Source organism: Hylaeus volcanicus, chromosome 4 (genome assembly GCF_026283585.1).
Source record: "Hylaeus volcanicus isolate JK05 chromosome 4, UHH_iyHylVolc1.0_haploid, whole genome shotgun sequence".
Classification (NCBI taxonomy): domain Eukaryota; kingdom Metazoa; phylum Arthropoda; class Insecta; order Hymenoptera; family Colletidae; genus Hylaeus; species Hylaeus volcanicus.
The window spans coordinates 27,322,732-27,346,680 of NC_071979.1; the positions used below are offsets into that span (position 1 = coordinate 27,322,732).

At 33.2% G+C, this 23,949-nt stretch overlaps 6 protein-coding genes across 9 annotated transcripts in view; 5 read left to right on the plus strand and 1 right to left on the minus strand.

Annotated features, from left to right (window-relative positions):
• The window catches only part of LOC128875571 (O-phosphoseryl-tRNA(Sec) selenium transferase), an 8,055-nt gene extending 3,947 nt beyond the window's left edge, over positions 1–4,108 (plus strand). For all 3 annotated transcript variants that reach the window (XM_054121258.1, XM_054121256.1, XM_054121257.1), the window contains exons 6-7: positions 23–3,684; positions 3,946–4,108. In XM_054121258.1, coding sequence (XP_053977233.1) covers positions 23–288 — 266 coding nt within the window. In that variant the 3' untranslated portion in view covers positions 289–3,684; positions 3,946–4,108. The remainder of the gene's footprint in view (positions 1–22; positions 3,685–3,945) is intronic.
• On the plus strand, positions 3,969–7,306 carry LOC128875565 (uncharacterized). The gene is made up of 4 exons (XM_054121239.1): positions 3,969–4,108; positions 4,267–4,474; positions 4,580–4,770; positions 4,856–7,306. The coding sequence occupies exons 2-4, from the start codon at positions 4,277–4,279 to the stop codon at positions 6,900–6,902; spliced, it is 2,436 nt and encodes an 811-aa protein (XP_053977214.1). The 5' UTR covers positions 3,969–4,108; positions 4,267–4,276; the 3' UTR covers positions 6,903–7,306.
• Positions 7,307–7,852: 546 nt separating this feature from the next.
• On the plus strand, positions 7,853–10,649 carry LOC128875977 (actin-related protein 1). Its single transcript, XM_054122045.1, has 7 exons — positions 7,853–8,013; positions 8,335–8,399; positions 8,585–8,911; positions 9,001–9,310; positions 9,449–9,622; positions 9,717–9,779; positions 9,864–10,649. The coding sequence occupies exons 1-7, from the start codon at positions 7,966–7,968 to the stop codon at positions 10,005–10,007; spliced, it is 1,131 nt and encodes a 376-aa protein (XP_053978020.1). The 5' UTR covers positions 7,853–7,965; the 3' UTR covers positions 10,008–10,649.
• A 639-nt stretch (positions 10,650–11,288) lies between these two features.
• Positions 11,289–19,288, plus strand: LOC128875084 (anaphase-promoting complex subunit 1). Its single transcript, XM_054120412.1, has 21 exons — positions 11,289–11,461; positions 11,608–11,748; positions 11,896–12,213; positions 12,283–12,353; positions 12,437–12,552; positions 12,634–12,903; positions 12,999–13,392; positions 13,470–13,659; positions 13,736–14,141; positions 14,221–15,204; positions 15,274–15,527; positions 15,589–15,847; positions 15,915–16,418; positions 16,512–16,716; positions 16,810–17,130; positions 17,207–17,435; positions 17,498–17,703; positions 17,769–18,108; positions 18,193–18,841; positions 18,912–19,040; positions 19,104–19,288. Exons 1-21 carry the CDS (start codon positions 11,438–11,440, stop codon positions 19,187–19,189), a joined length of 6,096 nt encoding a protein of 2,031 aa, XP_053976387.1. The 5' UTR covers positions 11,289–11,437; the 3' UTR covers positions 19,190–19,288.
• A 146-nt stretch (positions 19,289–19,434) lies between these two features.
• Positions 19,435–20,975, minus strand: LOC128875085 (rhomboid-related protein 4-like). The gene is made up of 2 exons (XM_054120414.1): positions 20,538–20,975; positions 19,435–20,440 (listed from the first exon to the last, which is right to left on the minus strand). Exons 1-2 carry the CDS (start codon positions 20,658–20,660, stop codon positions 19,820–19,822), a joined length of 744 nt encoding a protein of 247 aa, XP_053976389.1. The 5' UTR covers positions 20,661–20,975; the 3' UTR covers positions 19,435–19,819.
• A 1,228-nt stretch (positions 20,976–22,203) lies between these two features.
• Positions 22,204–23,638, plus strand: LOC128874866 (pupal cuticle protein C1B-like). Of its 2 annotated transcripts, XM_054119985.1 has the most exons (3): positions 22,204–22,342; positions 22,431–22,734; positions 23,107–23,638. In XM_054119985.1, the coding sequence occupies exons 2-3, from the start codon at positions 22,723–22,725 to the stop codon at positions 23,518–23,520; spliced, it is 426 nt and encodes a 141-aa protein (XP_053975960.1). In that variant the 5' UTR covers positions 22,204–22,342; positions 22,431–22,722; the 3' UTR covers positions 23,521–23,638. The 2 variants fall into 2 exon arrangements, with proteins under 2 accessions (XP_053975960.1, XP_053975959.1); XM_054119984.1 differs by having other exon boundaries at positions 22,211–22,734.
• The last annotated feature ends 311 nt before the right edge of the window (positions 23,639–23,949 follow it).

A 23,949-nucleotide genomic window follows, 5' to 3' on the forward strand; every position in this document is an offset into this window, starting at 1 on the left:
GTTGTAATCTTATTTTATTCAGGTTGGGGAGCACATAATAGTAATTATCCAGTACCATATTTAACTGCTGCTGCAGCTTTGGGTATGAAAAGATCAGATGTGGATGTATTTATACAACGATTAGATAAAGCTTTGACTAAAGTGAGGAGACGTTCAGCTCCAGTTACGCCAACAGCATCTCTTGTTGGATCAAGTATTAATGGAGACACAGGAGGTGCTGGTGGACCTGGAGAATCTAGCACAGCTTCAACTAGCCGAGCGAGTAGTAAAGATAGTTTGAGAAAATGAACCGTAATCAACGCAACTGGCCAGTCGAATCAGTACATTAATTTGTAAGTAAATTATTACTTGCAGTTAACATGTGTTGGATACCTCTGAAGAGTACCTTACGTTTGTATTTTTCACATTAAAATACTTTGACTGAAAATATATCGATATGTTTCAGATTTAGAACTTCTTTCACTTATTGATTTAAAAATCTTAATCTTTCCAAATTAAAAATACAATGCAATCCTTTTTTTAGATATTTACATAAATCTTGTTATGTTATTAAGTAGAAACTTGCAATAAAAAATATATTCTACAGAGGTATGTAACAGAATAATGTGCTGATTCGCCTGTCCATTTGCGTTGTAATAACGTCATTTCCCACAAGACAAAGAAAGGGAGTTCCATGCGAATGGTATTAATACCAAAACATTAAAGCTAAATTTGAGAAAACGGAAGAACGTTAGGATATTCTATACATCCATTTGAAGAGATTAATTCGTAAGCGCTGGCCGCAGAAATATCTGTTATACTCGTTCTGTGCTATAATGTTCATGCAATTATGTTTGAAACGAAGTATATATTGTCAGATTTCTGACTTTCTTTTTCAGCATTTACTTTTACTTTATTTAATACCGTTGTACGGGACACGAATAGATCAAGTTAAAATAAGATTAATTAATTTCAATTCTTAAATTTTCTTTTTTATATTTAAATTTATTATTTTGATTTCTCAGTACGTACTGTATTATTTCCATTAGTTGTAGCTGCATCATTGTACCAACCACGTATTTTGGAAGACTTATTATTCTATACTTTCAATCGTCTTATCATAAATTAGCATTTTTCTTGAATGATTTGTTTATGGTAAAAGTTTAAAATGATAAAATTGAAACGTATTTGCTTTCCCTTAGGAGTAATATATTTATATCGATGGTCATAGTAAAAACATATGTTATTACTTGTAAAGAGAGGTTTATAGTAGATACAGTATTTGCTTCATCACACTGTTATAGAAAGTATGTATAAAAATTAGAAGCACCATACATAACAAACAATATTTTCCAGGTCTGTATAAATCAAGTGCTTTTTTTTTATTTAATGTTAAGATACAATCTATTATTTTAGAATTATCCATTTTTTATTTAAAGAATTGTGTTCGATTTCATACTACATTACGCGACATGTAATTACATGTATATTCAGTGCATTAATAATATATATACTCTTTTGTTACTTGACTATATTGTATGAAGCAACAGAATTATCTGTTCGACACTTTTTAACAGACTATGAATACGCAAAAGAAATAGCACATGTTTAAATAAGATACTGTATTGCTGAACACAATCATTTTTCAAGTGTGTGTACAAATTTTTGTGTGTATATGGAAATACACACGCAAAAACATGTATACACATAACAGAAAGGATATATATTTTAAACTTTATCTTTGAATCGTTTATTCGATATTATTTTTGTACTGTTTCATTGATGTACGTTTACAAACTTTTAATTTATAGATTCTCTTACGTTTCTAACTTCAAAAATATTATTCAAATATTTGCAAAGTTATAATGTTTAGATTACCTACATTTGCGTAAATTTTATTGGTACAATGTAATATTTATTGGTAAATATTCATATTAGCTCAGAGAAAAGCAATATAAAATACTATAATTATAGATAAATTGAGTGCATTGTTATTTTCAATAGAGAAAAAATCAAAGAAAAAAATATTTGATATTTGAAGAAGGAAGAATTCGTGTTGTATGCTTAGTTTAAGTAAATAAGTAATATTTGTTCGTTTGTAATGACTCCGAGGAATTAATGAAAAAAATGTTGTTTTTTTTGTTAATGCTAATTCATGAGAAATAGCGAAACGCTACAGAATCGTCATTCTGGGTGAATCACATATGCTATTGTAGAATGTACTATTATTATAACATTATTTAAAAAAGAAGATAACATATAGTAAGAATTATAAAAAAAAAAGACATTGTAGAATAGTACATGGTACCTCATGCCAATGACATTCCTATGTACATAAAAATATTTTACTTTTTACATTATAGTTTGTTTATGTATATTGGTGTATCATAAACATTTCGTTACTTCGTTATAGTATGATTTTACACGAAAAAAAAGGCAGGTCCGTATATATTATAACATATGCCTTTTTGTATGAAACAACGATGTTTATGGTCCTACTTCATTAATGTTTTTCAATCTTTTGTATGTATATCTTGCAATACGAATCGTTATAAAAACAATCAATGTATAGATTGCTGATAGTTCATTATTCGAACGATAATGTTGAATCAGACATCATTATTTGCTTCTTCACGAAAAATCGAAATTAAGAAAGTGAGACTAGAGGAACATTTTATATGTAAAACACGATTATGCCTCTGAAATTTTTCTAGAAAACTCCAAAAATGGAACAACAAGAATTTTAGAAATCTAATCGTATTTTTAATATAAGATACACCAGCATTCACTCTCTTAATTTGAACAAATTGTTACAGTTCTGAAGAACAAAACATGCCTTTGAATGGCTGTAAACAGTGGATACATTATTGGAAAAGTAATTTTGCTATCGAGAAAAGATGCTATATACCAAATGATATAAAATTTATTAAGCAAGGTCTACTTGTTATATTCCTAAGTTTATTGCAGTTAATGTATACTACCGGCTGTGAAACATGTTTTACTGTTATACGTTGTAAACTAAGGAAAATAATTATTCACAGTCTTACACTCGGTTATATTTTTAAGGTATATGTATATTTCGTTGTTTAGTCATAATATTCAAGGAAACCTATACATTGTCGACATTGTATATACGCAATTGTTTTAACAAAATTTTTAAAAACAAATATATAAGATATTTAAGATAATAGAAGTAAGTAAAGTAAATTACGTACATTTCAATACATATACATACGATACATTCGCTAATCCAAATATTATATTCTCCTGAATCATAATACATAACAAATTCTATTACCTAAGCGACCATTTTACACATGATGTACTTGCTTAAAATTCAGATGGAAATTGTATTCAAAAGAGGAAAAGTAACTAATAAAAAGGACACATGTACAAAACATTCAATCATGATAAAATTATAGTTAATTTTATCGCGCAAACATTGATATTTAATATTTCCATTTGTAAATTTAAACAATGTGCTAACTATAGTAATGTTATAACTACTAATCAAAGATCTACATACATACACGAATATGTAAACAGTATAATTATAAGCTCTTCCCCAATTATGATTATTGTGCGATAGTAAATGCTTTATTTGTATTATATGCAACAATTGGATAAATAAAAATTTAAATGTTATACAAAATCGTTTGATTTACCCTATAGACAGGTGCTTAGAAGAGAATACATCATATAAAAGTAAAAATGCAGTTAATTGATGCTAAGTATATTTATTTATGTAAATAAGAATAGTGAGTTAATAAGCAAAATTCAGTAGAATGTTAACAAGAAAAATAATTATTATTAGGAATTTATAATTCGTAGCAGTTTAAAATCATTTAAACTGCAGCGCTACTTTTTCGTATATATTTTGCTCAATTTTACTGTTCATTGATAAGATCGAGAGAAGGAAATGATGTAACTATAAGCATAACACACTTCTTTCATACATTTTTTTAGGTATATTTGGATATATTCTGTTCTTCAGTTTTTACAAAACAAATAGTAAATTTATGCCAAATATAACCTATTAAAAATAAATCGTACCGAACGAATGAAAAACAAAATTCTTGATTTGAATTCACAATTTACACCAACTATTAAAATATTGTTGCACCATAAGGTATCTATAATTATAATGTTTACTAATATTATGATTAAATGACTTATTTTACATCTCTAAAATCTATGTAAAGTGTTATTTTTATTGCAAAGGAAAACAAGTACATATTTAAATTTTTCTTGTATAACTATTATTGATACTTATCACATTTATTTCAGAATAAATATAATGGCTAAGATTAAAACACAAGATAGACCGATAAAAATAAGGAACAAAATTTTAAATTCCGGTAATACTAAAAAAGAAAGTACATTAAAAATGCCAGTATTAAATATTACTGCAGTTTTATGCATTGCCATAGCTATGTGGTTTAGCTATAAAGGATACCTTGAAACCAGAGTAAATGCACCATATGATGTAGAAAAGGTATGATCTGCATTTACTTTTACTTATTAAATAATTATTATTTATTTCAACTAAGTCATTACATTTTTTCAGTATACTAATATTTATTTGTTTACTTAAAAACAGCTAGTTACAGCAACCGGATTAGAAGTTGCAGACAGATATTGGGGCACGTATAGGTCAGGTGTATACTTTGGTTTGAAAACCAGAGATCCACATTCTTTGGTGACAGGATTGATGTGGTATTTCCCACATCTGTTGCGTCAAGATGGTAGTGGCCTTCGACATTGGTGTGAACAAGGAGATAGATTAGACAAGTAAATAATGTCATTGCATTGCCTTTTAGTTACCTTCTGCATTGCTAACAGCATTTATGTCTATACTGTTGATTGTTTAATTTAGATATGCCTGGTTAGAACATGATGGAAGATCTTTTGGTGTCCAGGAAATAGTGGATAATTCTGCTGTTTTAAATACTACATTTGTCAAGAGACCTGGTGGTACACATGGAGGAGATTGGACAGCAAGAATTGCTGTAACATCTGAAAATGGAATGAGGGATGGGGAAGAAATTTCATTACTTTTTTACACTGCCATTGAGGAACATACCAAGGGATGGATTAAAGCTAATCTTGGTGATGAGAACCATATAACAGGCTTAGGAGGAAACACCCAAGGATTGGGCTCCTTTACCATAGATTTTAATGTAATACACGGGACTGTAGAAGAGCACTCTTTTTTGTCAACTGTTGCCCCTGGGTTGAATCTATTGAAAGAAACTGTGCTTCAAAACCTTAGAATAGCATCTCAAAAAGGTTCTTCAAAGAAACATATAGTTCTAGCAGGTGAACAAATACCATTATCGTCTGATGAAAAAAATAAAAATCCAAATTTTATTGTAACCCAAATAACAGGAAAAATTCCTTTCGAAATCGAAGTCAGTTACGAGTCGGGTAGTTTTATAAATAGGATCGATAAATTAACTGGAAAAAATTACGATCGTACTTTGGAAAAGCAACGAAAATTATTCGACACGAAATTCGAAGAAATATTTAAATTGAGATCGAAAGGTTACACAGAAGACGAAATTGCATTCGCGAAAATGGCACTGTCGAATATGTTAGGCTCCATAGGCTATTTCTATGGAAATTCACAAGTACAGAGCCAATATACTAAAGGACCTGTGCCTTATTGGAAAGCACCTTTGTATACCGCTGTACCTAGTAGAAGTTTCTTTCCACGAGGTTTCTTGTGGGATGAAGGATTCCATGGCTTACTCATAGCAGCCTGGGACTTAGAAATCGAATTAGATATCATAAATCATTGGTTTGATTTGATGAACGTCGAAGGCTGGATTCCGAGAGAAATGATTTTGGGTCAAGAAGCTCTAGCGAAAGTCCCAGACGAGTTCGTGACTCAAATAAATACGAATGCTAATCCTCCAACGTTTTTCTTAACTTTGGATTTCATTCTTAAACACAATCGTAAGGAAATGTTGAATAAACATTATGAATTTCTCGATAGATTGTATCCTCGCCTTCAAGCATGGTTTAATTGGTTTAATACTACGCAAGTTGGAGACTTGCCAAGTACATACAGATGGCGAGGTAGAGATGGAACTACCAATAGAGAACTAAATCCAAAGACACTCACATCTGGATTAGACGATTATCCTAGAGCCTCTCATCCAAACATCGACGAACGACACGTTGACTTACGTTGCTGGATTGCATTTGCCGCCGATATTATGTTTCAAATTAGCGAAATTTTAAATCATCCGAACGATAAGTATCACGAGACCTACCAATATTTATCAGATAATGATTTATTAAATGCTCTACATTGGTCCCCAAATACGCAAATGTATGCTGACTTTGGATTGCATACTGACAAAGTATCTTTACGAAGACCAGTTCCACCTCCAAGATCGCATGCACAATCGTCAGAGATGATACGGATTGTCTCGGAAGATCCAACTTTAAGATACGTGGATACATCTTTCGGTTACGTTTCATTGTTCCCATTTATTTTGCAAATAATTGGCCCTGAGTCGCCACAGTTAGGCAAAATATTACAGGACTTAACGAATCCCAATCTTTTGTGGACGAAATATGGTTTACGCTCGCTTACAAAGACATCGCCATTATACATGAAATATAATACTGAACACGATGCTCCTTATTGGCGAGGAGCTATTTGGATGAATCTAAATTATTTAACAGTACGAGCGACACGGTATTATTCCAATATCGAAGGTCCTTATCAGGACAACGCAAAAACTGTTTATCAGAATTTAAGGAAGAATTTAATACAGAACGTCATCAAGCAATACAAAAAATCTGGATACATGTGGGAAAACTATGGAGATACTCTAGGAGAAGGCAAGGGTAGTCACCCGTTCACTGGTTGGACTTCTTTAGTTGTGCTACTTATGGCAGAAATTTATTAATTGTAGAGTTATATATTATGTATACTTACTTCCATGAGTACTACTTTAATAATAGCGAAATCAAAAGACATTGTTTCCATAAAATACGAGAAGAAAAAAAGAATTTAAAAAGGAGATTTAGAAAGATTTTCATAAAATACAAGTATACAGAGTGGATCATTAAAATACGAATCCTAAAACATTTCTGTTGCTTTTAAGAAATTATAAGAAACATTGCAATAGAGATGCATTAAGCTACACAGAAGCATGTTTGAACACTCACTTATAACATGTATTATAATCACATAAAGTTTATTATGTGTGAAGACTATTTTAATTATGAACTTAAGTATAAGTAAACATTGCAATAATACTTGAGTCTGTACAAAATAAAATTGTCTATAATTTCTATATTTTTAACACCAGTTTTGCATTTATATTGTTTTATTTATACTTAGTTTTTATAGTGTTTGCATGATGAATATATGTTTACAATCTAGGGAAAAATAGTTACAAATAAGTTAATATTAATGTAATAAAGAAGAAATATTGATTCTTGATTATTTCAATGTGAAATAGTTAAACACATAAGAAACTTTTCAATCTTGGCTGTGACTCGATAAATAAAATAGATTCTGTAATATTAAGTCACCTTGAAATAAACACATTTAAAATTTTGAAGCATTTTTATTTATTAACTCGACCAATAAATCGCCAGCGATCAATTTTATTAATCATGTACAGTGTTTCTTAATAAGTAGTTCATAATTTATGTCTTATTATTTATTGTATTAAAATATTTGATTTGATAATTTGAAAATAATGAAACTAATGAAATTTGAAATTATTTCAAATGCTCATATTTCGAGTTATATTCCATTTGATTCGACTTTGATATTCGAATTATAAATTTGAACGTAAATACTATTGGCAATCCTGCTCGTGGCTAGTAAGAAGTAATTTTGCTTCGCTTAGCTGTCAATAACTCCCTTCAGACCTCACCAGAGAATAGGTGTGTGACTGTGGGGTTACGGTTGTGAATTTTCAAAGTTCTTACATAAAATAGTGCATATTTTAAATAATTATGGAGCCCTATGATATGATAGTTAATCAGCCTGTTGTTATTGACAATGTAAGCGACACTGCCAAATTTTTAAAAAATCTTTCACTTTTTACATTCTTTGTATCGGTATGTCAAATTGAATCATACCGTAATGTCGGCTTCCTAAGTAACGCCAAAAATTTCGCACTTTCTCCTCGAAATTGCCAACACTGTTCATATTATTAACTTTCTGAAAGTAATTTCGTATCGTTCTGTTAAATTAGTATTAGTATTAATATTTCTTCCCGAATATCTCGTACAACAAATGATTTCAATTCTTTCGAAACTATACAATAATTTCGTATTTAAAATCGATACTGATACTATTACGTGATCTTTTACATATTTTAGGGTTCTGGTGTAATTAAAGCAGGATTCGCAGGCGATCAAATACCAAAATGCAGATTCCCAAACTAGTAAGTAGACCGTTTCATTCCACCTAATTAATATTCTTGACAGTTGTTCTGTTTACTTGAAGGTTACTGATATAGTCAGTAGTAACGTAACCCTATATTTTCGAAATTTTCATACGATATATTATTATTATAACATTATCAATTCAGGAAGAATGCTTTTTAGTAACAATATGAACTTATTGTAGCATTGGCAGACCCAAACATGTACGTGTTATGGCCGGTGCTTTGGAAGGCGATCTTTTTGTGGGTCCAATAGCAGAGGAACATCGTGGCCTTTTATCTCTTCGTTATCCAATGGAACATGGAGTTGTCACAGAGTGGAATGACATGGAAAGAATCTGGTCTTATGTATATAGTAAAGACCAATTAGCTACCTTTAGCGAAGACCATCCGGTTCTATTAACGGAAGCACCCCTTAATCCAATGAAAAATCGAGAAAAAGCTGCAGAAATATTTTTCGACACCTTCAATGTTCCGGCTCTATTTATCTCCATGCAAGCTGTACTTAGCTTGTAGGTGTTCGATTTATGAATTTCATTTTTTACATAATTTAGTAGTATCACAATATTATGAATAATATTTTTTTATTCAAATTTATCAGATACGCCACAGGTCGAACAACGGGAGTTGTTTTAGATGCTGGAGATGGTGTTACTCACGCGGTACCTATCTACGAAGGTTTTGCTATGCCTCACAGTATTATGAGGGTTGATATAGCAGGACGCGATGTCACGAGGCATCTTCGACTTCTTCTACGTAAAGAGGGTATTAATTTCAAAACTACAGCAGAATTTGAGATTGTTAGGACAATTAAAGAACGAGCGTGCTACCTTGCTAGTAATCCTCAGAAAGAAGAAACAATTGATACAGAGAAGTTCCAATATGTATTGCCTGATGGAAGTTATCTGAAGGTAATAATATAACTTGTTAGTAGTACATCAGTTGTAGATTATGCTTGTGATTTACTGAATTTATTTTTATAATTGTATATTATAGAGCTATTTTATATTGTCTGATTGTATACAGAATATGACACTTATTTACAATAGATTGGTCCAGCTCGATTTAGAGCTCCTGAAGTCCTCTTTAGACCAGACTTGATTGGAGAGGAGTGCGAAGGTCTTCACGAAGTATTGACGTATTCTATTCAAAAATCTGATCTTGATTTGAGGAAGGTTCTGTTCCAAAATATTGTCCTGTCGGGAGGATCAACATTATTCCGCGTACGTATGAAGTTAATGTATTTTTATTTGTAATAATACATAATATATGTTACATTCATATTGAGTAATATTAAATATTTTTTATATGTATTAGGGATTCGGTGATAGATTGTTATCCGAAATTCGTAAAATGGCACCAAAAGATGTAAAAATTAGGGTGGGTATGATATTTAATTAATACTGAAGTATTGTTTCTTCTTAAAACTTCCTCAAATAATAATATTTCAATTGTAATACGTAGATATCAGCACCTCAAGAACGGTTATACAGTACTTGGATTGGTGGATCTATTTTGGCTTCTTTAGATACATTTAAGAAGATGTGGGTTAGTAAAAGAGAATACGAGGAAGGTGGTACAAGGGCAATTCATCGTAAAACATTTTGAATTTAGTTTAGAAAGATTTAAAATGTTATGAGAAATAATTTAAGTACAACACATAAGTAATGGCACATTCAGCACAAAAATTAACATGTACCGTGTTAACAGTGCTTTTTGAATGCTTTTAATATCGCAGTTTTGTAAATCATCATTTTATCTTTTCCTTTCAAACGAAAATATATTCCAAGGAATCATTGAAATACGGATATTTATCGAATCGAAGGAAAACTCAATACCGAAGAGGAACGCAATATGATTTACCGTATATTTCGAATGGTTATCAAACTTTTTATATGCAAATATTTATTTATTAAGGTTCCTTGGAAATGTACATAAAAAAGGTTTCCAAAGTAAAATGCACTTAAATAAGTAAAACTAAGTACTATATTTATCTTTAGGTTTTTAATGAAAAATTTCATTTTAAAAGTCCATCTTTACAAGTTATACGTTTATTTTTTTTATACTATTTATAGTTATATTGTATTTAATATAATAGAGCAATCAATTTTTGTTGAACTAAAAATGAAGTGCTTTAGTTAATCAATTTAACGTTATAGGGAAAAGATGATGTAATTTCTATCTACAGTAACAATTTTGCAAAGTATTTGTAAATATGTATGCCTTGGTAAAATAAATCTATAAACTCTTTACACGTATAAATGATTACATCGATTTTTATAATCATACGATAACGAATTGCATATATGTGTATCCAGCAATTTCATATTTAAGTAGTAGCGATGTACCGTTACCGATATTGTTTAATAGCAGCTTCAATGTAAAGATACTAAAGGAACGTTGACATTGTTTCTTTGCGTTTGTATATTTTTTAACTGTGATAACATTATTGGGACTCGATTAGTTTCTAATTAATATGTTTATTCTTTAAATTAATTTCTATGATCGTAAAGACATTCATGATTGTTGTATACTTTTCGAACTACAGTATTATACTGTTTCATCATATAAATATATAATTTTATTAGTTACGCAATTTTAAGCTTTATCGAGCGGCATAAATTATATTAACAATCAGTATTGTATAAGTAATAAATGTAATATTTATACTTTTCATTTTAATATCTGTATCTTAATTTATAATAAAAAATTGCACTATTATTATCAATGAAAATTTTATTAATCAGGTAAGGGAACAATGGTATATATTGATCATGTCTTTAATTGGTGTATTGTTTTGGATTGTATGTAAATTTTTTATATTGTATACACCAGTAACCATATACATATACTAGATAGTATGTATATGTACATTTCAATATGGCGACGTCCTTAGTGACGCATCATTTAATAACATTGTATCGGCAAACACATTTTCACCTATCTCTATATTGCAATCTTAAATAAATATTGAATAATATTGTTCTTCTGGTTTTCAACAACCATAGTCTGCAAATCTGGATGAAACTAGGGAGAAGATGATTGCCGCCTCAGAACCGGTGGTAAGTCGTACATTTTCTAGGTTAGAAAGTAATCAAACAAAATTTATTTTTATAAGGTACCCTTAAAAAAATTGTATATTAATTCAGGCATACAGATAACTCATCGAACAAATATAACTATAATAATATAATATGTGTTTTTGAAGGAATATGCTCCTGGTGGAAGAAAAACAATTTTAAGGCACCCTGAACCTGTAATTAGTCAACAAGCATTAAATAATCAAACAGCAGGGGAAAGTGTTCTGTTACATAAATTAAGTCAAGTCAATATTTCAGAAAAGTCACCTGTAAGTTAACAATCTTAAATAAAGTGGATGTTAAATAGTTAATTCTAGAAAAACTGAAAAAGTTGTGTCACAGACCAAGAGAGTCATCTCTTGCTTTTTCTAGAGTTAAAAATTTGAAGTTTTTGATAAGTGATAATAATTTTGCAGAAAGAGTTTTGGATTGTACGTGAGAATGATAGATGTGGAGAAGAAGAATTATATTGCTCAGGCAAAGTTGCAATCCATTCAAAGGGTAATCAAACTACCCAGGTATTACAGACAACTTACACCTGTGAAACAGATATTAAACATGCATTGTGGTGTAAATTTCATACCAGTGTACCTGATCATTCGCTGAAAGCAAAAGATTTTGAAAGTGAAGAAAGTAATGATAAAACAGTAGAATGCATTTGTTTGATTGATTCATACACTCTTAAAGTGTTTACTGAAACTGGAGAGGATTATGTATCCAGTTTACAATTTCAGGTGATTATAATGATATCACAATTTTAGACTTTTCATTATAAACGGGTTTATAATTCTGTTGTGATTCAGGTGTCTGCTGTTTGGTCAACAAAATATGGAATTCTATTGGAAAAATCACAAGTTCCTACATCAGAAATAAGGTTTGAATTAAAAGTTTATTTTTAAAAATGTCAGTGTTTGGAAGATAAATTTTTGATAATATTTGATATTTTTTTTTGTATAGACATACATCATCATTAGATGGAAACAGATTGCAGTCACATGGTGACACAAACTTACCAGTGGCATTTTCTCTCATGCATCCTTTAGATGAAATTTGTCCTGTACTTATTAAGCATGGTATTGTTATATATTTGATCAATTCCATTATAGTATGCAAGATTAAAAGCTACAAGGTTCATACAATTATAATCATTTCAGGAAACATATCATACATGTATGATTCGAATCAACAGATTGTATTTACTAGTTCTGAACCATCATTGGCTGTGATATATGACACAAAGAGTGGTTTACATTCTGTATATAAAATACGTAAGGCTTCAGTAGAAGAGTGCCAACTGGTTTGTGGAACTAGCGACTCTATTCCTAGTATATATAATCAATCAGCGAGCGCCTCGCCATTAAATATCGGAAATAGTATTTCATATAACAAGAGTTGTACAAATAAAGGACACTTAAGTATATTTGGTAAATCACAGTTTTACTTTTTTTTTGCGAAGTCACCATTTAGAAAGATTATTACAATTCAAAATTTATGATTAACGTTATGTTTGCATTTTTAGGAGTACCAAATCCACAATTAAGTACTATAGGATTGGGAATATCGAATAGTCCGTTCGGTTCTCGAACATCTTATACTACTTGTTCCGGAGGACCGTCGCCTTCTCAGCAACAACAGCAACATTCAAGGTCACAGAGTCCAATGGCGACTATTTCGCGTTGTCAATCGCCTACCCATTCTGGTTTCTCACCTTTACTCGGTGCGCCAGCTAGTTCGTCTCTTCATCACACTAGATTACATCACACAGTTATGGCTACTGCATTAAGCCATACACAGAATAGTCATATGGGAAATTGTAGTAACATACAGCTGCAAGATATTATTACACCAAGTAAACCTTTGTATCCTGAAATTTGTCTTGATCACGTGTGGAGTGAAAATGTTGGGATTCCAAAGTGAATATTATATTAATCGATACTATTATGCTAAATGTCATAAGATATACTTAATAGTTCCACCCTTTTCTTTTAAGGGACGTCGTGTCTGGTCGGGCGTCTAAAGTTTTTCTATCATCTGATCTCGTTGGACAAAGTTACTTGTGCTATTTAGTTCCACATCGATCGCAACTTTTTCTAGTGAGACTTGAGAAAACTAACAAACAACAACAAATTATTTTTGGAATGGTAACAAGTATCGTAGCGAAGGATGCCGTCAGCGTACCAGTTAGTATTTATTAAAATTTTTTTTGTGCGATATTTTATTATAATTGTAAGCGTAAAATAAATTATTCTGTCGTAGAATTTGCATATGATAGCAACAATGGACTTATCAAACGCAGTTGTATTATATTCTGGCATGACTTATGTTGGCAAATTGCATGTAACAGGAATACTACCAAATCTAACTGGATGCAATTACTTTCTATCCAGTATTAACCATAAATTAGGCTCTCCATTTCCACGACGAAGTTCATTGATCTCTCAAAACTGCGCGGTTTCTCATGACATTAAGTTCGAGGAAGGATTGCACTTGCTAAGTCCTGTAGGAGGGAATTGCGCGAGGCCGCCTATGCTATTAGAAAATTCTTTGATAGACTCTAATTTTCTGCTTTTAAAAGAAGCAGTAGGAAATAAAGTTACGTTAGAATATGGAAGAAAGAATTTCTTTCGGATAACGCTGCCAACGTCTAGTACATCTCCTCTAGGTAAGCGTGAATTTAATTTTGTGGTAGTAGATTACACGTAACTATCGCATGCATCCTTATAAATTAATTTTGTTCACAGTTACTAAATGTTTGCAAACATTAAAGAGCGTTTTGCAAAAAGATCTAGCAATGCAATTATTAGTAAAATGGTATGGAGCTCGAAATGCTCCAGGACCTCAAGATTTCTCACCAGATAAAGAATGGTATCTTTTTCTCGTAGTTTTATTTACGTTATTGGGATACGAAGTTGAGAAGTTGCAATTGATACAAACTAATGAAAAAGATCAACTTGGCGAACGCAATAGTCCTATGGTGGCGCCGAAAAAACAGAAAACAAACAATTCTGGATCTAGTGACGATTGGATATACATGATAAATTCTATTAAGAATGGCAATTCCCAAGGTTTTATTTCGAATATACTTGGTCTTCAAAAAACATCATACTCGTTTCAACCACCTGTGCTGAGTATCGCAGAATCTACCAGCACAGGAAAAATAAATGTACAATCGATTTTATTTCCATATTTTCCATTCGTTTTATTCTCGTTGCACTTGTTATACGAAGAATTAAAATTAAATTGTGTGATGTCCGAAAGTTTACCTTTACTCGCACAGTTACTGTACCAGTTAAGTTCAGACTTGAAGTTCACGATGTACGCTCATCATTATTTTCTCGATTTCCCTTCCCTTCGACATTTAAGAAATACTGCTTCGCAAATCGGAGAGGCGGAGTTACAGAAAATCACTGTACCCAATTATGTGTCGTCAGAACCACCGAATATATTCGAAACGTTAAATAACTTATTGAATAAAGTAGAAACGGCGCCGTTTCCTTATTTGAAACATGTAAACTCAAAAACGAAAAACATTGTTTACTTAACGGCATTGGTAGCAAACGAAAACAAAGTCAACATGCTGGAAATTGATAAATTTGTAAAACACATAATACCAGTTGGTAGTCGGATAGACTTCCAGGAAAATGGAAGTAAACCCGAAAAAGAAATATTTAAAAAGATTGAACATTCTACGTCGGATAGAATAGTGTTACTGTATCACGAAATGGGTAGGTCTCTCGCGTTTGAAATATTATCAACTTTAAACTTTAATTTAAAATAGAAATATTTGGTTACAGGTATGACTAAAAAAGATCTTGATATATTGCCACCTGGTGTATCGCTGCTGTTGAAAGACGTGATGTATAGATGCAGGGAACGCCCTCCATCGAATTGGCCGATGCAAGCGTACGAATTGGTAGATCGTCAAGATTTAGCTGCGTTAAGCAAACATCTAAAATCGTCTAGATCTAATCAATACATGGAAAACGAAGGCAAAAATTATTCGATCAAGGATCCTGAGCAAGACGACGGCATGGAATTTGATGACGCTGTATGTTAGAAGAATATTTATATTCTCAATTCTAACATGTATTAATTATAATGTTTTGCAGGTATTAAAACTGAGATTCAACAAAGATCACAGGGTAGCAGAAGTTCGAAAACTTCTCAATTCTTCAAAGCCAGTGAGAATAGTAATAGTACAGAGACCAGACGTAAGCGATCATGAATTTATAGAGGAGCAGGAGAAACATTTGCACGCGCTGTGCACGAGAACAATGGCACTTCCAGTGGCGAGAGGCATGTTTACGCTTAGAACTTCGATTCCTATTATCACAGAACAATTACCAATTCCTCGACTATGCTTGACTGGTAAGAATAAAACATAATTATATCTCTAGCATACTTGAATAGTTGTAAAGTAGTATTATGCGCGTAGGAAAAGCACCGCCTCGTGGAACCACCGTAGAGCTAGCGCACATAGACGTTCCACCAAATATGAATCTATGGCCATTATTTCACAATGGTGTAGCTGCAGGTCTTCGTATTCATCCAGACGCGTCGAATATAGATTCAACGTGGATAGTGTATAATAAACAGCAGCAAGGAGAATTTGGTATTGAACATTCGGGTTTTTTAATGGCACTCGGTTTGAATGGCCATCTGAAAAATTTAGCGCCTTTTAGTATGTACGAATACTTGGTTGAATGTCACGAAGCTACCAGTGTTGGTCTCTTACTGGGATTGTCTGCAACGCATCGCGGTACGATGAACGTTTCCATGACTAAATTGTTATCACTTCACGTGGAAACACTGCTACCTCCCACAAGTATTGAATTAAACGTTCAACAGAACGTTCAGGTTGCTGCCTTAATGGGAGTTGGTCTCGTATATCAAGGCACCGCTCATAGGCATATTTCACATGCTCTATTGTCAGAAATTGGTAAATATTCGCTGTGATCTTAAGTTACAAGCAAAATAATATATATGTAGCATTGACGAACATGGTCTATTGGTAATGATTTCGTACGTTTAGGTAGACCTCCAGGCCCAGAAATGAAGAATTGTGTGGATCGAGAATCGTATTCCTTAGCGGCGGGTTTAGCATTAGGTTTAGTAGTACTAGGATGTGGAGGTGGACCAGACTTAGCTAGTATACCAGATACTTTACACTACTATATGGTCGGTGGGCACGTTAGGCCTTTCACTGGAACGCAAAAAGACAAATACAAATCGCCTAGGTAAACGTATCATCATAGTCAAACATATTTTCATAAAAATTATTTTTCTATTCAATGGATTATTCCTACTTCTTCTCGTTTTGACAATTTTAGTTATCAAATAAGGGAAGGTGACTCTATAAACATCGACGTGACAAGTCCTGGAGCAACGATAGCTCTAGGCCTCATGTATTTCAATACAGGAAATCGAGCAGTAGCAGAGTGGATGCAAGCTCCTGACACTCAATACTTACTAGATTTTGTACGACCCGATTTCTTGTTACTACGGATATTAGCTAAATCGTTAATTCTTTGGAACGAAATTGAACCAACGAAATCTTGGGTCTCCAGTCACGTACCCAATATCGTATACAAGTACAGATTGCAGAAACCAACGACTGAAATTGCACAGAACGTAGACTTGGAAACCATGAAGTTAGCATATAAATTATATATTAATAACATCGTTATAAAATTTATCTCGTACTAATTAATGTTCACTAAAATACAGCCAAGCGTATTGCAACATAATAGCGGGAGCTTGTATGGCTTTAGGATTAAAGTATGCTGGCACTGCTAACAGAAATGCCTTCAAAACTTTATACAACTATGCTCAGATGTTTACAGCGTTGTCGCATAAAACCATTGCCGAATTAGCAGGGAAATCAACTATCGAAACGTGTTTAAATGTTATATTACTTTCTGCTGCTGCTGTAATGGCAGGCACTGGTGATTTAGAGGTAAATTTGATAATTGGACAAATTGTTACATGCAATTTTCAATTATTTAATTTTTTTTACAGATTATGAGAATATGTCGGCATATCAGAACACGCGTAGGACCTGCAAGTAGCGTAGTTACGTATGGTTCTCATTTAGCAACACATATGGCGCTTGGTTTACTGTTTCTTGGAGGTGGAAAGTATACTCTTTCCAACAGTCCTAGCGCAGTAGCTGCTCTCATAATTTCTCTTTTCCCAAAATTCCCAACACACAGCAACGATAACAGGTCAATATCGACAGAAACTTGTTTATAATTACAATGTGCTAACATTTTTTAAATTAATTGTTTAGGTATCACTTGCAAGCATTGCGGCACTTGTACGTATTAGCTGCTGAACCACGCGTAATTTTACCCAGAGACATCGACAGTTGTCAGTATTGTTACGCCACGATACACTTAACATTCGAATCTGAAAAAGAAGCCGAAGGACAAGATTTGGTGCTTCAAGCGCCATGTTTACTACCGCAGCTACGCAGTGTTAAAACCATCGAGTTGAAAGATGAGAGATATTGGGGAATTGTTTTCGAGAAAGGTCATAATTGGCAACAACTTGAAAATATGCTTAAAAAATGTGAATCCTTAGACGTTAAGCAGAGAGCTGGTTGTTTGCCATACATAGAAGATCCTCATGTAATTTCTATTATTTTTATTTATCTCTGAAATTTTGTGATATGTATATATGTATACTGAAAATAATTTCTGTAAATATTTCAGGGTTTTCGAAGTTTAATAGCTCAAACATTAACAACGGAAAATGTTATCGCATGGGCTGCTCGTCCCGAATCCGTAACGTCGTTTACAAATAATAAAACGGTCTTGAATATAGTAAAATACTTTTTGCAATGGCCCAAAAAAGACAAGATTAAAATCGAGGATAGCCTAAGCTCACAATCCCATGGCAGTTTAGCTAAAAATAGTTCGGGATATCTAACTCAAAGTTTGAGCGATACGTCTGACAGAGCCAGTTGTAGTTGGAACGAGCAACCTGATTCTTCTAGCGAGAAAATGGAAATTGCTGAATTATCGTCCGGTTCAAAAAATACTAGTTGTTTGTCTAAACCGGAAGGACAGTATTCTGAAATGACGGAATTCGAAAAACAGTTCTTACATACATTTGCTATTATTGTTTATGAATGCGTAATAAAGGATAAAGTTACCCTCCTTCCCTTATGGGTAAATTTGATAAAGAGTATAGAAGTCATAGAGAAAGAACCAAACAGTTTTTCTATATGGCAAATAAAACTTGTTTCATCTCAAATATTGAAAAAGTCTTACACGGAAAGTAAAAATCCTTTACTTAGCGCAGAAAGTGTGCTCGCAATTAAACAGAAAATTTCATATATTATGGATAATTGGGAGCATGGTAATTATTGTACTTCCTGTACAATATTGATCTTTCCAGTCTGTTAATATTCTAAACTTGTTTGTTACAGACCTAAGGCCGTACATTAAATCTTACTTAACTACAGGAGAAGTTCAGAATGATTTAACAATGCTACAAAAAATGTGCTCATACTTTATATTTTATGAAATCCCTTACAAGATGGATGATCAAGCAATTTGTAAGTTTATTTGTACTTATTGATGTACTTTAATGGTTATTCTTATTATTATTCCATTTTCAGTGACGTCGTTGCTAAATCCAGAAATAAGATCGAAAACTTCTAATGTTATATTGTATAAATTGTATAAAATTTTAAAATCATGTTAAACGAATTTCATATTAATTCTTTAAATATTGTATTTTGTGTGTAAACATACCGAACGAAAACATCCATCATTGAGTTGAGTTGCATTTATGGAGAATATAGACTGATTTTTATCGATCTATTTTGTTATGTACAAAATACTATAATGTAGATAAATCTGTTTTCTTATTCGTAATGTATTATGTAATGCGCGCGAAAAAATATACATACAATCAATGTTCAAGTGTAAATAAGTTAACGATTATACTAATAGAAAATTAATTTATTCTTTTACATAAAGTAACAAATATTGTTTACAGTATAAAGTAATACAGAATGTAGTTTCACATTGTCTCATATGTACATATATACAGAAGTATTCTAGTATATTCAGAAAAATAAGTTCGACGCTCTTATACCAATTTGTTCATGTCCTCGTACAATGTATAATAAATAAAACAATTTTATTATGGTTTTCGTATTATTATCGCAAACATCCATTTCTTTAAGTTATAGACATAGCACTATAAATATTTCAGTACAGTACTGAGGAACATAATCGTGGTAAGTTATAAATATTGTATATTTTTATCAAAATACATTTAAATTTACAAACAGATAGTCAAAGTTTCTGAAACAAATACCAAATTTGTTCATCTGAAGAATGAACTTCGTCTCCTATAAAACTGTTCCTCATGTATAATAGGAGTGCCAGTCAGGTTACACAATAAGTTGTCAACTATTTCACCAACAAAAGTGTAACAGTATAAGCAGCCAACCAGGATGCCGCCAAGGTGTCCCATGAATGAAGATTGTGGTACCAGAAGATGAATCAAAACTAATTCCACCCAGACAGCAATTTTGCTGGGAACTCTGAGACCTCCAACATTGTGCATTCTATCGTGTTCTTCACAAACCACAATTACTTTCAATGCAAACAACACGGCAGAGAACCCAATAGCACATTGGGTATAGTACCCATAATCTCCAGTTAGCTGGGTCAATGAATAGCCTAAGCATGTGTACATAGCACTACATCCAAGCGATAGGATACCCAATAAGAAAGCAAAATTCATTGTTCCATACATAGGTTCTAAGTATGCGCCTTTTAAAATTAAAGACACCATATTATAATACAAGTGCATATCAGAGCCATGTTCAAAATTTGATATGACAAATGATTTCCAACTTCTATATTTAAACACTTTTGCAGCAGATATACACACTTCCTCTGCATTCCATGGAACTTGTATTAAACCGACGTATAGTAAAACCTAGAAAAATAGAGATTTGATGTTTGTATTTGATTACTCTTAAATGATTAGGTTACCTAGGAAAACTAGTGTGCAATAGTAAACAATAACTACTCACTTGTCCAATAATTGTGATTAAAGTAGCTGGTGGAATTTTGTCAAGACCAAAATTCATGGCTTGCATACCAAGCAAAACAATCCCATACTGCAAACCCTGTTGTCTTCTTTGAGCGGGCCTCATGATTTTTCATGAATTCACAAAAGTGAGAGGCAACTTTATTTCTAGAATATACCAGAATTGACGTTTTGCTTGTCCTCTGTATCGCGTGACCGTATAAAGTTCAGATCGTTTCTCTATTAAAGTGCAAATGTTGAAACGAAATAATTCTACTTGGAGGTTCTATTAAGAATATACAATATATCTGAAGTTCACAATTATCAATCAACACGTACTGTCATGTCTGTTCACTATGAGAAAGTGCATTTACTGAAATCAAACACGTCACTTCGTTCAAATAATGTGAAATCACTGACGCAATGACGCTGAATGACGATAACCAATAGAATGAAAACAATTGTGCGACATAGCGCCTCAACGGGGCAGGCGACGCTATAGCCATCTAGTGGTCAATGGGTCGAACTAATTTCGGAGTTTGGTCAGCGCCTCTATCGGTAAAACGCCCAAGTTTATCCTCGATTAGTTCCCACTGTAAATGCTAGATGGCGCCATTTGTTAATTTTTTAAAAAAAGCTTTATATCCAATAAAAAATTTATGGACAAGCATTGTAATACTAAAATATGAATGAGAATCATTTTTTAACCACTGAATTCTTTTTTTTTTTAAATAAACAAATGGGGCCATCTAACATTTAGAGTAGGACAAACTTGAGCGTTTTACCGATAGAGGCGCTGACCAAACTCCGAAATTAGTTCGGGCATTGACCACCAGATGGCGATTACATCGAAAAATAATAATTTTAATAAATATTGTATATTTCGTTCAATAATGATTTTCCGACTATATTACAGCCATTATGATGTTATAATTCAGCTAGGAAAATATTCCTTGATCTCTACTTCCTTTAATAGCTTCAAATAAACTTGATTCTAAGCCAATATGTACATGCACATTATTTGTCTGTTTTTTCGCGGATAAAACGTATATTGGACCAGTTCATGCCCATCAAATGAAAGCTGAAAGTCTAATTAATGAACAATATGCCTGTCATGATGTAAAATTGCGTGTATATATGTAAAAAATTAGATTAAATTCATTGTTCGCATACAGGTAGCCTGCATTCAATCTGGATTTAGTTCGACCCATTGACCGCTAGATTGTTATAGCGTCGCATGCCCCGTTGAGGCGCTATGTCACGCAAATAATTTCTATATGTATAATATATAAAATATATAATACCCTAGAATAATAATGTTTGAATGGTATAATAAAAATGTACAACATAATACTATACAATAGATTTAATAACATTATGAATTAAGCATACATACATTATACAATCATAACAGTACATGTAATAGATTTGCTGTAACAATACGCAATAGAACAGATACTTATAATTATAATTAGTCTAACCTATTTGATGCTGCTAACTCATAGTTAACAAAAGTATAGCGATCGTTATTATTGAAAAAGTTACAGTAAAAATCACACAAGATCTGTCTTATGAATCGCTCAATCGTTCCCACGTCTCACGGTCTGTGCAAAAGGATAAACAAAATATGTATCTCAATGTAAACGAGACCGTGGGCCAGAGGTCACGTATAATTGAGTTAAACGTAATTTCATGCCATGTATGGCGGTACAAAGGACTTAGTATAGAGATAAATGAAGCCTCTCGAAAAGGGAATGGCTGTTCGAATGTCACGATATCGTTAGCATCGATATTCCAGCCAGGAATTTGGTAAGAGGGTAAAAGGATGGCGAAAATGGATCACGGTCATTTTTTGCCACGTCGTGAGACGGTCACTCGAATGATTTTGAATTGTTAGCCCAAGGTCGAAGGGGATATAAAAGTCGGCGATTTTGTTGGTCGAGGGGAAAAAAAAAAGAAGAGGGCCGGGCGTGGCACTGAAAAGTACAGAAAGTATTGCGCGTGTATCCTACAGCGAAAGTTTTTCGACACTCGTTCGAAACACGCCCTTGTGCCCCACCTGATTCCAACTCGTGGCTGGCCAGTATGTCCTGCGGGGTATATAAGATTTCGGCTACGAAACCATCGACACGCATTTGCTTCCACACATTTCTCGAAGTATCAACCGATCTTCAGTCTCCAGCTCCACAATGTTCTTCAAGGTATATATTACATTACCAAAATCATTAGTTACATATCGGATGTAGATCCGTACATCGAGTACGATCGCTGAGATAATATTCTATTATTTTAAGCCTTTTATGTTCACACGTGAAAAATAATCGTATTAGAAGAATATTTACCAATATATCGTGTAGCGTTCAGACCAAAGAGCTTAGACAATCGAAGGCACATGTGCTCGTGTGTTGGCTTACGTTGGCACACATTGGAGCACATGTGTCTTCTGGTATCTTGCCTAACCAACCTATTATATGACTTTCAAAGTATAGAGGATCTCTAAATATTTAAAAGTAACTCTATCTTCAAAAAATTCAAAGCCTACTACATTAACAAAATCTCCCATTTTTGTACAGATCATGATCCTCGCCTGCGCTCTGGCAGTGAGCAACGCTGGCTTATTGGCCCCGTATGCAGGACAATACACCTTGACAACAGGAGCGTTGACATCGACGTCAGACAATATACTCCGCAGCAGTGGAAATCTGGCTCAAATCGCGACCCAGTCGAAGACAATTGCGACACCTTTCTCGACTAGCAGCAAATCCGACATCCGTGTGACGAACCCAGCTATCTACGCGCAGTATGCTCATGCTGCTCCAGTGGCGTACGCTGCTCATGCTGCCCCATTGGCGTACGCTGCACACGCTGCACCCCTCGCTGCCCCCATAGCCCACTCGAACCAACTCCTCGGCGTCGCATACTCCCCAGCCGTAGCTGTATCCCACATGGCCTACAGCAGCCCCATCGGCGTCTCCTACTCCTGGTAAACGGCTCTCTCAATGGATCATCGTTGCACTTCTATCTGGACGCGACAACCTTTTGTACAACGCTGTACTTTTAATGTAATCTGTCTATGATTCTATTTATTAAATACAGTATACAACACTGAACGTGTATAGAAGCGTTTATTGTCTCTATTCCTATATCTACGAGTCCCTTGGAAATTGTACAAATATCGTTGTACGGAATCGTACAGCCTAAAGCCGGCGACTGACTTGCAACAGAACGCTGTAACGTAACTGCTCGGCACGAATTTTACGGTTCGACACCAACGTTACATTACAAGGGTCGTTTTTGGAATCACGAATGCTCGCTTCGAACTCTCGGCTGAATTCTCTCTCGATGCTTCCTACTCGGTTCGGTGAAAAGTAGACGATCAAAGAGGTTCGTCAAAAAACCGACAGACCAGTTCGTCG

What these genes read in the sequence shown, in the direction of transcription:
- LOC128875977 (XM_054122045.1), top strand. Translation starts at nt 7,966, where the DNA reads ATGGAGCCCTATGATATGATAGTTAATCAGCCTGTTGTTATTGACAAT. An exon ending in ATGCAAGCTGTACTTAGCTT is followed by an intron (nt 8,912 to 9,000) that starts GTAGGTGTTCGA and finishes CAAATTTATCAG; the next exon opens with ATACGCCACAGGTCGAACAA. An exon ending in CAAAAGATGTAAAAATTAGG is followed by an intron (nt 9,780 to 9,863) that starts GTGGGTATGATA and finishes TGTAATACGTAG; the next exon opens with ATATCAGCACCTCAAGAACG.
- LOC128875565 (XM_054121239.1), top strand. Translation starts at nt 4,277, where the DNA reads ATGGCTAAGATTAAAACACAAGATAGACCGATAAAAATAAGGAACAAA. An exon ending in CACCATATGATGTAGAAAAG is followed by an intron (nt 4,475 to 4,579) that starts GTATGATCTGCA and finishes ACTTAAAAACAG; the next exon opens with CTAGTTACAGCAACCGGATT. An exon ending in CAAGGAGATAGATTAGACAA is followed by an intron (nt 4,771 to 4,855) that starts GTAAATAATGTC and finishes TGTTTAATTTAG; the next exon opens with ATATGCCTGGTTAGAACATG.
- LOC128875084 (XM_054120412.1), top strand. Translation starts at nt 11,438, where the DNA reads ATGATTGCCGCCTCAGAACCGGTG. An exon ending in TTGCCGCCTCAGAACCGGTG is followed by an intron (nt 11,462 to 11,607) that starts GTAAGTCGTACA and finishes GTGTTTTTGAAG; the next exon opens with GAATATGCTCCTGGTGGAAG. An exon ending in GCATGGAATTTGATGACGCT is followed by an intron (nt 15,528 to 15,588) that starts GTATGTTAGAAG and finishes AATGTTTTGCAG; the next exon opens with GTATTAAAACTGAGATTCAA.
- LOC128875085 (XM_054120414.1), bottom strand. Translation starts at nt 20,660, where the DNA reads ATGAGGCCCGCTCAAAGAAGACAACAGGGTTTGCAGTATGGGATTGTT. An exon ending in TAATCACAATTATTGGACAA is followed by an intron (nt 20,441 to 20,537) that starts GTGAGTAGTTAT and finishes CTATTTTTCTAG; the next exon opens with GTTTTACTATACGTCGGTTT.